General features: G+C 39.3%; 1 protein-coding gene and 1 long non-coding RNA gene across 3 annotated transcripts in view; one reads left to right on the top strand and one right to left on the bottom strand.

The window, feature by feature from the left end:
• The first annotated feature begins 1829 nt into the window (after positions 1–1829).
• The window catches only part of LOC111253097 (uncharacterized), a 45260-nt gene continuing 33468 nt past the window's right edge, over positions 1830–13621 (top strand). The window contains exons 1-5 of one of the 2 annotated variants that reach the window (XM_022812015.2): positions 1830–2764; positions 4086–4212; positions 8868–8988; positions 9640–9823; positions 10303–10407. In XM_022812015.2, the coding sequence (XP_022667750.2) occupies positions 2710–2764; positions 4086–4212; positions 8868–8988; positions 9640–9823; positions 10303–10407 (592 nt within the window). In that variant the 5' untranslated portion in view covers positions 1830–2709. Of the gene's footprint in view, positions 2765–3009; positions 3163–4085; positions 4213–8867; positions 8989–9639; positions 9824–10302; positions 10408–13621 lie in introns of those variants that run through there. The other variant, XM_086993474.1, reaches the window with a different exon arrangement.
• On the bottom strand, positions 4470–7627 carry LOC147754877 (uncharacterized). Its single transcript, XR_015330539.1, has 3 exons — positions 7415–7627; positions 5295–5633; positions 4470–4934 (listed from the first exon to the last, which is right to left on the bottom strand). It is a non-coding gene; the product is annotated as an uncharacterized LOC147754877 (long non-coding RNA).

The following is a 13621-nucleotide window of genomic DNA, read 5'->3' as shown; positions in this document are numbered from 1 at the left end:
CTTTGGATTAGTAGTACTGGTAACCTAATTCATTTTATTAACAGCTCTCTAAGTACAAATCTGCAGGTGTTCGTATAGTAATCAGAGTATCAAGTATGATCAAAGGTTACAATATTGATCCAGTGGGAATACACGTAAAGCCAGTAATAACATGAGAAGAACAGGTTAGGGATTTCCGGATTGCTATATCAGCTTGCACGCGTATAAGTGGACTTCTTAAGTATTAGCCTGAATACTATGAACAAAATCTCTTAAAAGTAAATGTTCTTAATCTCATAGGACCGTGCTATAAATGTGCGTAATCATGACATATTTATTAGCGAAATGTTATACTTTTCAGATTGTTGCCATTTTAACCCTTATCAACAATGATCCTTGCCAAAAAAAGGGCGACCGTACATAAGGCATTAGCTAAGATCAAAATAATTTTAGTTTATAAATATCCGCTAGGATATCCCCGCGCTAACTTCGTAGGTAACCTCTTTGCCTGCTAATCTTAGAGACACTTGTGGTTTGGGTTCGAACCCATAGGGCATAGACAGACATGCTTCATTTCGTGATGGCTGGAAGCTATTTAGCCAGCCGTCTGTTTGATGTACTGAATGTCTAATAGCGATACCGGACTTAAAACTCGAAACATAAAGACTAAGGAACTGTCGTCTGCTAAATCCACGACTGGCATGAAAAACTCACAGCAAATTTATTATTTGTCTAAGAATCGGATTACAAATCATTATAAGCCAATTTTTGAGTTTTCCGTTCCATTAAAGTGACCTGCTCTTATCTACCTTACGCTTCGACACTGAATATTTTCCTTAGCAGACTACAAAGCATTTTGAACGGTAAATTAACTTTTGTCTGCGAGCTTGAAGGTGCTATTTTTTTTTACTGTTGTTTCATTACTGTTTCGTGTGATCGCAGCACTTTAGATGTGTACAAATAACATAATGCTACCTTAATATGATAACCTGATAGTCATAAAGGAAGGTCTAATTTTTACCCTACAAAAAGTTATGATAATTTTCAATGCTAAACATAATAATATCACTCAACGTGCGTACGTATCATTATATAGCAGGCAAATATTCCCTGCATAAAGTAATGCTTTTGAATTGAGACGATTCTATATGTAGTGCTCAGTATGCCAGGCATCGCTTGAACTAAAGGTACAAAAAACTAGAACATCAATATGTTTCAATGTTAGATCAGTTAAAATTTATAATAAAATGTCGGTTTTGAATAAATTCGAATTAAACGTACCAACCTACTCCGCGGTCTAAAGACAGTTTGCACTAGATGGCAAATGGAATTTACTGAAAATTTTTATTACGTAATATTAATCGGATTTCGGAAACATGAATTCAATTGTTACGCGTAAAACTATGTTTTATGTGTGTTATTGTCAAACGGCGGAAGAAAAAGCCACCGCTAACGAAGTGGACTGATTAACAGTGAGTATAATCGCCGTGTTCGTCGGCACAGGGTTGCTTCAAGAAGCATCGAATCAGTTAAAAATCTACTGATATTTCCTGAAATTTTAGACAAGTGTATTAAACATGTGGCAGCCATTTCTCTTTTCAATCATGTATGATTCTGCGTATATCTAATAATGTGTAGTCTAGGAACATCGATGTTTAACCGATTTGTTGACAACAAATCAGAGAACGCGTTTCGGAGATTTCACGAAAACGTGTTCTGCTTTCACTTTCGCGCGTCTCTATTCGGGTAATCTAGATAGCACGCGCGGATTACCTACATAAACAAGTGTCTCGAGTTTGATAATGCATCCATCACCGAAGGCGGGGAAACTTCTAGATGCCCATCCAATACCAACCAGCGCCTGTGTTGGGAGTTAAAGCAGCAGGCAGTTGAGCAAGCATGCGAGAGATCTGCGCGCGTTTGTGGGTGACTGTTGCGCTGCGTGGATAAGACCGGCCACGAGCCGACTCACCTCTGCGTTGAGAATTCCGTACAGTGATGCGAAATTTATGTCACCGACTCTTTTTGCCAGACTATCTTGCAGCTGCGCCGGTTACTTTACGTTGTCTTCGCACGTTTTTCGTTGCGGTCGTCGCGGCGCTGCTGTGCCTCGTAGCGCTCCTATGGCGACAAGAGCGGCAGTAGCAATAACAATAATTCTACTTTGTCCGTTCTGCTACGACCGCTACGACGATTGTGGCGTGGAGTGTTGATCGGGCAGACCTGCAGACCGCCGAGTTGCAGATTGGCAGAACTCTGCTGTGTGTTGTGGTGTTCTCTGTGCCCGTTCAGCGTGTCTAGCCGTTCGGTTAAGCTTATAGTACTAACTTTTTCATCAGTTTACCGCCGCTGTTGTCTCGTTGTCTGCCTGTTTGTCTGTTCGTGCGTGTAGGCAAGTGGGACGAGGCCAGAAGTTTACGCTGCGTGTATTATTTGCTTACCTAGTTTAGCGTCGCGGTGTGCTACGCTGTGCGCCGCTACTGCTGTTGTGTGCGCGAATCGTCGTGTTGTTCGGTCAATAACTTTACAGCGGCTTTAGACACACTATATCAGCCCTTCATCCAGCGTTGCACTGATCGTCTTTATCTCGCCGATTGCAAAAGGATTGTCTGTGGTAACTATCGCATGAGTGATTTAGTGTAAATACGTTGAGAGTGCGCGATCCAGTTAGTGCCTCTTGTCAATCAGTCCTAGTCGAATTCGCAGATTCGTCAAACTCTTCGTGAAGTGATGTATTTTGTAGCGAAAACTCCGAATGGAGTGATCTCCAAGACTCGTTTCCACGGTAAGTATCTAAATCGATTAATCATAACTAGTCATAGAAACTAGCGATGGAAAGTTTTTTTTTTTCACGAGTAAGTGGTTATGTCCGTCGATAGCACTTAAGGGCAATCGGTCAGCAGTAGCGATACATTTAGGTGGCTGACTAGCCGTTTGGGGCCGCGCTAACGGCGGCTGTCGACCGTCCTGAGGGAGGACACTGCTGAAGGACATTGGCATCATCGAGCTACCTTAATATTTGATATCGCTGCTATCGGTGTGCCGAAGTGAGCACGCCATAGGAGTGTACCATCGTTGCACATGTGGTGCTCGCATCGCGTAGAGCGGTCATCAAGACAGGACAAAGACAATGAAACATGCAATAGCGATTGCATGCGAGATGACAACGCATATATCCGATGTGTATGTATGTATGTGTAGAAAGGTAATTGGAACAGCAGCAGTATACAACATAACAAAGGGAGCAAGAAAATTGAAATTTATACTATTTAAGTATGTGATGCTGATAACAAGCACGCTGAACGAAACGTTTCGTGTAAAAACGCCTACAAAATATAAGAGGTAGATGTCATGGCATAAACAGTATGTGCCTCATAGAATGTTAAATATCTTGTGAGCATTATACATCTCATTAAAGCGGTGGGATAAAATAGCCTATAAAACCTTTTTAAGTTGACTTCTATTGCACTAATGTGTTAGTTTTATCTAACAGATCGCACAAAATAATCTTCATTTTAAAAGAACGCTCCAGATACACCAAGGAATGATATGTCGAACTTTAAAAAATCAACAGTATGTTAGGTGTACTTCCGATTGTATCCGGTTAGTATTGACGTGTATGTACCTTGTATGCGCGTGTATATCTTCGTTTTTCGGATAGAGGTGTCATGGAGATTCTTCCTGTTATTAAAAGCTATGAGCTAAAGCTAAGTGTTCTAATCTAGAGCTAAGCAACTAATTCATGCTGACTAAAGGTCAATTGGCGATAGTATAGTAATTGTTGCAATTATTATAGAACATAATCCGTCTGTTGCGCTATAAGCGTCGGTCAGTCTGGCAACTGGTTCGTAAACTAATTGGTTTGTAGAACGAATGGGTTTGTTGTTAAAAGCCTGCTTAAAGTAGAGGCGTTTTGGATCTTTACTTAGCCTCTTTACTATTTCTTTTTATTGCTTCTAGTAGCGGTATAGTATAGCAGTAGTATATTTTATCGTCGTGCTACAGTTTAACTAATCCGGAATATTTCGGCTATGTTTGTACGGCTATCACTTTGTCCTGAGCTTTTTAAAACCTAAACATTATCATTATTATTTTCTTTTTACCAGGTCTCAGTGGGCTAGGAAAATTCAGTAATAATTCGGCGCGAATTATCGAATCCATTTCACCACCAAGCGGATCGCGTTCGCCCGAGGATGCTATTCGCCGAAGTCCAAGCGTCGAAAGTATTACCTCGTAAGTATATTAAAATCTGCATCTTAACAAAGCCGCCAGTTTACTTTTGTACCGGTCGAGTTGCAACACGTTTTTGTTGAAATCTCTGATATTTAAGAAAGAAGGTCGTTCATGTTTACGCAAGGGCATACTGTACACAATACTTTTATGGCGGCTCTGAGCAATGACTGCATAATACTCAAGGAACTTTTTACATGGTGTGTTGGCGTATTTTATTTAATTCTAATATTTAAAGCGCAATGATGGAACCCAGTTAAAGATAGTTAGTTACCATTAGAAATTGCTTTATTGTTATGTAATAAGTTCGCGTCATGATGGATTACGCATCTTTTGGGCTAACTGTTAATGTCTCGTTTTCTTGGACATGTCATATATTTCAAAAATAAGGGGGTAGAAGCCGGGAATAACTACCACGGATCGCGCGCGAGTCTTGTACGCGAGTTGGCATTATTGGCATCGAAGAATCCACGTGTACCGAATTAGCGAACACGCTTGTCCTGGTAGCGCTGGTTAGTCTTGTTTACCTCGCCATCGCCGTCATCATCAGCACGAGAACGAAAGTTGGCTCGCGAATTTTTGCTTCGTCATTCGAGACAAATGCCAAGACGCAGACTCTCGATTCGCCACAACGGAAGCAGTGTCTCATGTCTGCGCCGCCTTACGATGACTTTTCCGTTCCCGCTAATGCATCGGCAGCTATCCACTGGGCAGTAAAGATCGACCTAATGCAAATTGTTAAGTTGAGCAATACACTCTTGTCCATAGGGTACATCTGACGATGAGCTTTATCGATGCCCTATTTTCTGTGCGCACTATATTCTTCGGCGCCAGTAAAATAACAACAGCAGCAGCAGCAGTCCACAGTTAACGCAGTTGAGCAAAAACCAATGGTGTACAAGCCCAATGGCAAGCCCGGTTTGATGGCTCGAATTTTATTGAGGTACCTATATGACTAGGCAAATGATCAATCCAATAGAACGATAATGACTATAAAGATTAAATAGATTCTCAATGCCAACATACGAAACGCAGCGCGTTCTATAAACCAGCCATATATCTAAATCAATGTTTCAAGTACTTACGTACGACGCTGCCGCTAAGTGTTGTTCCATATAGTTGATTCTAAGACGAAACGAAGTGTATTTGCGTCCAGTTCATGTACCTACTCTACCGGCGTTGCAGCAAGATTCCCGTACTGTACAGCAGGTTATTTGTCTTGACACATCTCTATTGCGCCGCTGAATTATCAATACTTGCTCCAGAGGCACGGTACCATCACTTCAACAAACAGACGGCGTGTTCGGCTAATCTCTGTAATTGAACTGACTCCGGAGTTCTTAGGTTTCTCGAAGGCTATTATATTCTAATCGTCGGTGCTTCCCGGAACGAAGTCGGCATCCGTAGACGCCTCGATGCTCCGGCTGGAAAGATCGCGAAGCGCAAAAGCTCATTGTTTTTCCTTAGCTTTCAGTTTTCTTTAGTACGTATCAACCGAATGATCGGAGTTTTGGAATAAGTTTTCCGATTTTGAATCTAATACAGAAAACAGACATATCTAGTTCTCTCACATGTGGTTTACAGGTGATTTTTCACGCAGTTTTCCATCAGTGTTCGTGTATGCGAATATGATTGCATAGATAGGATGTGACAGAAAAGCCTATTATCATATTGAGACGTTAACATTTGATTAATTTCGTATGGGGAATAATCACGGAATCAGCTGGTGGGTATCATAAATTAGCAAAAACAGTGTAAGCGATTATGAATTTACAAAGCAAGCATTTTAAAAGAACTAATTACTGCGTAAAAATGTCATCTGCTCAGAATTAACAAAGTGGCCCCGTGGAGACCTGTGAGGATCGTTGAGTTTGCGATTGAGATGGCTGAGCTACTTCAATCCAACTGTAAATATCCTACTGAAGTGCATGATGCACAGCCCGTAAATAGTTAATTTTGTTTTCTATATATGTCCATTGTATTTATAGGTTAGAGTCACTTGCGTTGTCGGGATCTCTAGTCAGAGTTTAGTATCAGGTGCTTATAAGCAGCGTTTAGAAATAAAGAAATCAGGCGTCGCGTTGGTAGTAGTCATTAGTGACGATCATCAACCTCCTGAATTTATATGAGAGCATTGAACTCAGTTTTGTTTGAATGAAGCAGCATATTGGCGCTGTCTGCATTCAATATGCTTTCTAGAGTAGGTTTTATCTTTGACTGACAGGTTTATAATGAGAATTATAATGGAGGGGAGAAGGTTTTCATTTCCAACGTAAGGGAAATGAGAGTAATAATGAAACAAATTATTCTGCTAGAGTTTCGACTTTACACGATTAACTAATAAAACTTGTTTTTGAGTTGTTTAAACAATGACAAACTTTCAGGTTAAAACACCTGCAATGATTGAATTTTAAAGTGTTTTATGTTTCATATCGTCGCTAATGAGATAGAAAATAAAAAGAAAGTTATCAATAAGTATGAGGAGGATCGGTACTAGAAAGTAATAATCTAATGATGCTCTATTAGAATATTTTTATATTACCTTTGGGAGAACGAGAACTAAACTTGTTTCATTCTCTCGCTTATATTACCTTTTTTTGTACCTTTATAACAACATCTAGTATAGATTAATGCTTCGACTTTTGCGTCCGGTGCAATGCCTCCCACCGGGACGTGAACTGTGTAGAGGTTCAGACCCAGGTCATCTATTTAGTACACAAATACCTTATTTCTGCACTAGAGCGGGAACATAACATATATAAAGGTAACTTTGTCATTTAGCTTATTGGTCACAAGGATAGCCCTTGGATTTTTTTACCCAAATGTTATCGCTGAGAAGTTGTTGGCAACAAGTTTACAATATATGCATTATAACAACGGTACCACATCGCTCAGGCTCATACTCGAAGAATCCGATGACTTGAATTTAACTACATATGTCTCGTGTATAACAAGTACTTGTATAAACATGATGCCTAATTGATTGAAATGAATGATCATATATGTTTAAATGCGTTAGTGTTTCAATTACTTCCCGTTTAATATACGTGTGTATGGGCTGGCTTCATACATTACCGGCGACAGAATTGCTGGTTTAGCAAAGCGACACTCCGAACTCATAAAGCTGTTGGCGGGCTTACCGTTGATATTTTCTATATTACACGTGTCTACGATAGGGAAATGATTTCGTCCGTTACTAGCTTACCTTGCGTACTTAAGAAGATGAAAAAGACAAAATACTCTCATGATTATCAGTCACCGAACGCTGTCCATCGTTTCAGTATAATCTGTTAGAAACTACTCGGTAACGTTTTCTCTCTTACTGAGCGAAGAGTCGATCATTGGCTCTTTGATAAATTTGATGGTAATTTCAACGTTGGATGCAGCGCACGTAATGTACCAAAATATATCTGTTTGGGTGTAGTATCGGAACTGGATGCGGTAAGCGATTATCTGAGATTAGCGTCACATGCGCGAAATGAGAAGGAAGGGAAGCCCGGGAAGGAAGGGAATGATAGCCTAGAGGCCCACCTCAAAATGATACTGTAGTGAAGGTCGAAGACAGCCGCAGAGTACGAACTGACACGGGTAAAGTAGCTATTGAAGTAGTTTCCACCCGGTTACAACTTGAAGACAGATGTTGTAGTTGAATCGACGTTACAAATAATAATAGGTGTTACTTGGTGACGGTAGACGCTCTCAGTCGAAGCTGACTTGCAAGTATCTGTGTATTATTCGCTGAATTCAAGCAGAGGATACCAATAAGCTACTTTTGTTTATTTATCCTTTTTCTTCTGTTACGGACCGTATCTTTCATTGAAAGTATATAAAGGTATATTTTGCACCAATCTGGAAGATGCTTCTATAATACAATTGGAAAAATTCGTTTGAGGTGTTCTTGTAAGAAAGTAAATGGTTTTGAGCTGGTCGACCAGCTTGACCTGATTGCGTGGGAGGGGGCTACTTTGTTGTTTTTGGCAACAAACGTTCAGTTACTAGTTTTTTATACATATCTAGAGAAACCTGCATTTTCTACGTTGACTCCGTTATTGTAGGATACCGACCGAATACAGTGCATTCGAACGGTATAGAAGGCTAAACTTTATCAAATTGTTATGAGTTTATGAGTAACTGATAACATCAGAAGTAGATCTTTCGTACAAATGTTAAAAAGAAGCTACAAATGGTGGCTCACGATAGTGATGATCACTAGAGCTGGTACCACAGTGTTTCTAACAAGCCGTACCGAATTTTTTTCATCTTTTTCTCTTAACATAGACTAGGGCACACAAACTGTGATCAGACTTCTATAACTCTCATTATTGTCTCAATGTTTACCTATTGGGAGTCCTTCGTTTAATTTATGGCCAATACTGGATTTCCATGGCTAAAATCGTCTAGGGAATCGGGCTATCTATGGCCGAAGACAGCGCATCATTGCGTTTATTACTCGTTTTCTGTTAATATTGCGTCTATAGTGTTTCCCGTTATCTAACTTCTTAGATTGAGGTCAATTTTTTACTGTTGCACACTTTGATACTCTAGTTATGTCCTATCCATTCGACCGGTTATGTATCGCTTTCTTTGTTGGTCAGTTCAATTATTGGTCCGCCTCAAGGTTCTCCAAACTAATCTCTACATGTTTGTATATCTTTTAGAATCGGCCCACGCCCAGTATTTCTCGGCCCTGCCAAGAAAAACGGTCCAGTGAATAACCGCCGTGGGTCGAAGAATGGAGAAAACAAAAAACAACACGAAGGAGAGCATCACCAGCAACAGGTTTGAATTCGTTTCTTACAGGTGGATTCTGATGTCGTATCATTTTGTTTGCACAATTATGTTAAAGCAAACTGGATTCCAGTAATTTTACCAAGTCAAACAAAAATGCGGCCTCAGAGACACTTCCTGTTGATTATTTTAGTGTTTGAACTTAATTATTATTCAACGTTTGTAACGAACGTTTTTATTTTGTTTATAATTCTCATATATAACCAGTCGTATCCGAAACAGGTGTTGTTTCCTATAGGTACTTCTTCGGAACACAACAAGGTGGGACAATAACCAATAAGGCGATATTATTCGCTGGCTTAGAGCTTTTCAGCTTTTATGAGTACATCAATTTTCATCGTATTTCGACAAAAATCAGGCCACATTTAATATCTGACAATTTAATGTGGTCTATGTTTATGACATGGAAACAATCATCCGAGCTCAGTAAGACAAGGACAGTAGTTCAACTGTTGTGCTCCTTGTATCTAATATAACATATTGCAAGGTCTATGATAGAAATCGCTCTTTTTTTTCAAATGTTCTGCGATATTTAGTACAATGTCATAAAAATGTTAATGACATTAATTGTATTATAAAAACATTTCATATAATAGTTAATATTATGTTATGTCCAATGCTGTTATTTTTTTGGTTGGGCAGGCGGATTCGGCAGGCACGCCGCGTCCCGACGACGACATCGTATCTTTTTTTGAACGATCTTGGAGGGACGTGAAAGATGCACTCGCCCAAAACATACCTGAAGGGCATCCTGAAGCGCAACAAAAGTCTGCCGCACGACGTACTGTCGTGCACTATAGGCCGGCATCACCATCAATTTTAACAGGTAGGATAGATTGATCGTATGAGAGCCTTGGTAATTTTAAGCGGAAAGCAGCTACAAATTTTTGTAAATCTGGTACGCACTGTAACTAACTCTATTCATTAAACTAACTATACCAATGTTCTTTGCTATGATTAAACGGTTAAAAATGTGGTAAATTGATGATGTAATCTGCAATTACAGGTTCCCTTGATTAAAAATGTTGCGGCGACTGATAAGAAGGATTAAGCTAAAATAATAAAATTTGACGTGAATCTATTAAAAAGCAATGTGGAAGCGCGTTCTAATAACTGTTGAAAAGCATTAGCGAAATCTGTGCGATACATGAATCTATGCACTTAGAGGAAAAATTCACAACAAATACCAACGCATCCTTGTACGCGATAGAGCCGTCATACTATTCCTCGCACCGCAATTGTTCGAACTTAAATGCTAAATATAAAGTGCCTTTCTTATCGGTTCGCTTTGTGGCTTCATTTCAGACTTTGTGCCCTGCAATTACGAGCATGTTTGGGCAGACCATCAGTATCGCAAGCTGATTAAACATATTGACTTGACAATTCAGCGAAGTCAAAATATGCAAGAAGGCAAGTCATTTTAACTCTTCTTGCATACCGAGATGAATAGTACAGAAGGAGTTAGTTCAACAGAAACAAAATAATGCCGCTAAAAGGCAGCTTCCCATAAAAGTTCTTCAGGGACTAGTTACTATCTTTTCGTGTAGTACACAAAACTGCAGGTGACAGAAGTGCAAGTCGAATTCGACGAGAGAATGTGACCACACCGAGAAATTGGAGTCTTTGTACACGAGATTAACATGCCGAGCGCATTCAGTTTGTAAAGCATTGCTCCATTCATCAAAAACATCTTAAACTGCATTGGAGATGAGAGTAATAAAAAACAAAAAAAAAAAGATGACTACTAAACTTGCGAAACAACACTAACTAACTGCGAGAGGAATGCATTCACACCGATGTACACAGGATCATTGTTAAGTCCCATGATAAGCTACGAAAGATTTCCTGAGACTTTTAGACATCGCTGAAGTTTACATCGTCCGTTCGTCACTAGCCTTGTTACAAAGCTGTAGGAATTGCTGCAGGAGCAAATGAGACGTGAGTCAGAATTATCGTGGATGCTTAGTCTTGATCAACGAACTTGGCCGGTCAATTTCAATCAATGGTATGGCCTTCATTCTCAATAATTGCCGCCTACTTTAGGAGCTGTAATTATTAGGTACTATGGCGATAGCTGCTACACGCAAACTAACGGAGCGACAGACGTAAGCACAACGGAAGGGTACAAACGATCGCTGTCAAATCTTGCTATAAAATTTCAACTGTAGCACGCTTGAAAGAACAGTGAAAAAAAAAGCCGCACTGTCCCGCACGTAGAATTCAATGAAATCAAAAATAATTAAATAATATACCTGGGGTGCGCGATACTGCCGTCGTTACCGCTCACGAAATGAGTAGTTCTTAAATAGCAGTTTGTAGGATGTATGCGATCACCACAAACGTGATTACGAGGACAAATAGAGTTCTAACTAAACATCTGCGACGCCATCTGTTTTTACAAAAATTGCAAGAGAAGCTTAGCCACGCTGAAATTACAAGAAGTAACAATGTAGAAAAGTTTTCCATATTACGTTTAAATAGAATCGTGAAATTGGGCCAGTATGCAATGTAGTACAAATTTAACAAAACAAGATACGTATATGTCGAGCCTAATTAAAACAATGAAGAAGGCAAGGCTATTAATTTTCTTTTAGCACGTAAAAAAGCATCTATAAGCTAACTAGTCTGCGAAACGGTTTTATCGTAGTAGCAACTGTTTAGTAAAAGCCCGTTCGGGTCTGAAACTCTATGCGGTCATGCAGATGTTGCTATTTCACATAAGTATTTTGGGCTTGCATCGGTGACTGTGTAAGCTAATTGTGTTCAGCGCGGAAATGGTGGCGAAACCGAAAATCTTATAAAAATTTGTAGTTTTCGTTTCTTATATAATAATAATATATAAATAAATATTAAATAAATTTGGAAAAGTCCCAAGAGCCATGCCATAATAATGCCACAAAAACGAAAACTCAATAATAATGTACTATTCCTATAGGGAAAGTAAATTTCGCTTTATTGAGAGCAGAAAATATTTGACTTCCAAAATTCAACTGCCGAGCTGCTGATCAGTCGAGGTAGTTCGAGCTGAGACTTCAGGGAAGTACAAAGTTTTATGACTAGAATCGGTGAAACGGTGTGAGAGTTGATTCAGACTACCCGCGTCACGTTACGGAATATAAAATAACTAGCTTGAATTTAGACGAAAACGTCGAATCTACTGGGCAGTCGCTCGTCTTCCTGCAGCCAACTAAGCGCCGTTTGAGCTTGACTACTACAATCTAAAAATGTAAAGTAGAACGACAGGTAGCCTCGTGTTGTGCGAGATTCAAGCTGTGGCTTTTGCACCACACGTACATCTTAAGGAGAATTCCTTACATGTGGGTAGGGCTCTCGATGCAAATAGTAATAGGGCTGTCTTAGGAATACAATCGGTCCGCAGTTAATGATCTAAATATTTTGCTGTCGTAAGGTAGATTCTACTGAAAAAAGCAAGAAAATAAGATACTCGAATGAAGCCCTAGGCACCGGAGAAGGTTTTTGGGTGATGTTCGATTTGCTATTATAGCCGTCTGTCTGTAGTCACCGCCATGTGTATATTGATTCATCAAACAAAAAGGATCAACTTTTTTCAATAGTTACATAATTCAGTAGTGATGGTGCAACTAGTATGGCCCAACGGGTGCTAGTACATAACACGTATTGTCCATAGACTTGCAATCAATGTCTATAATAGTTAACTTTGCCATTGTTCCATAGCAGTTTTGCTTAAGGCTTCGACTGCTGACGACGTTTGCTAACAGGAGATAGCACAGGAATTAATATATCAGTGTGTTCCGCGTTGTAATATGTAACAAAGACCCTACGACGTTCTTATGTGTTGAAAGGGAACCCGATTAGCCACTCTGATGGACGTGTGCGACCAGTTTAGAAAAATAACGTAGGTAAATCGATCAAGAATGGATAAATGAAAAGAATGCTTGATGGAGTGCATGGATAAATGGGTATGTAGATGTAAACAATGTTAAATGTGTTATGAGTGCTGTATGGACCTTATAATTGTTCGTTTACTGGCAGATGATCGAACTGAAAACGCCAAGAACTGATATGTATTGGATGTTCGGCAAGCAAAATGAATATGTGCTCAATAGTAGGGTCGACAGCGAAGCAATCTTCTACCTAATATACAGTAAATTTATACACAATACATAGTACGTAGTGGAATAAACATGTATTGGTTTATAGAATACATGAAAAAAGATACTTCAAAATAGGTAAATTATATTTAAGGTAAGCAAAATATAAACTGCAGAAAATGTAGAAAATATTACGCATATACTTTTAAATGGATTTGCATTCGTTTTTAAAATCTGTAGAAAATTACGTGTATACATATGCACAGTCGCGGTTCGTAATATAATACTGTCAGGTTTTTATCATCAGTTAATTTTTCTTAACAAAATACTCGCACTTTTGGGATATATATACACATTATCGATTCGATGTCGATAACAAAAGATCATGCCAAAAATAAGAAACAGTCCAAGTATGAGAGTCGCATGTCGGCCTGAACTTGTGATAAAAATGAAGCGAGAATAAAAGTAGGATAGGCAGTAAGTATGATAGTATGCGTATGCGTGTATGTTCGGCATCACGAAGACGGAAAGGTCGAGCTGTCGTTTCTAGA

This window comes from Varroa destructor, unplaced genomic scaffold (genome assembly GCF_002443255.2).
Source record: "Varroa destructor unplaced genomic scaffold, Vdes_3.0 BEIS01000006.1, whole genome shotgun sequence".
Classification (NCBI taxonomy): domain Eukaryota; kingdom Metazoa; phylum Arthropoda; class Arachnida; order Mesostigmata; family Varroidae; genus Varroa; species Varroa destructor.
The sequence above is the reverse complement of the archived record's forward strand: the minus strand, read 5'-3'. Positions and strand labels throughout refer to the sequence as shown.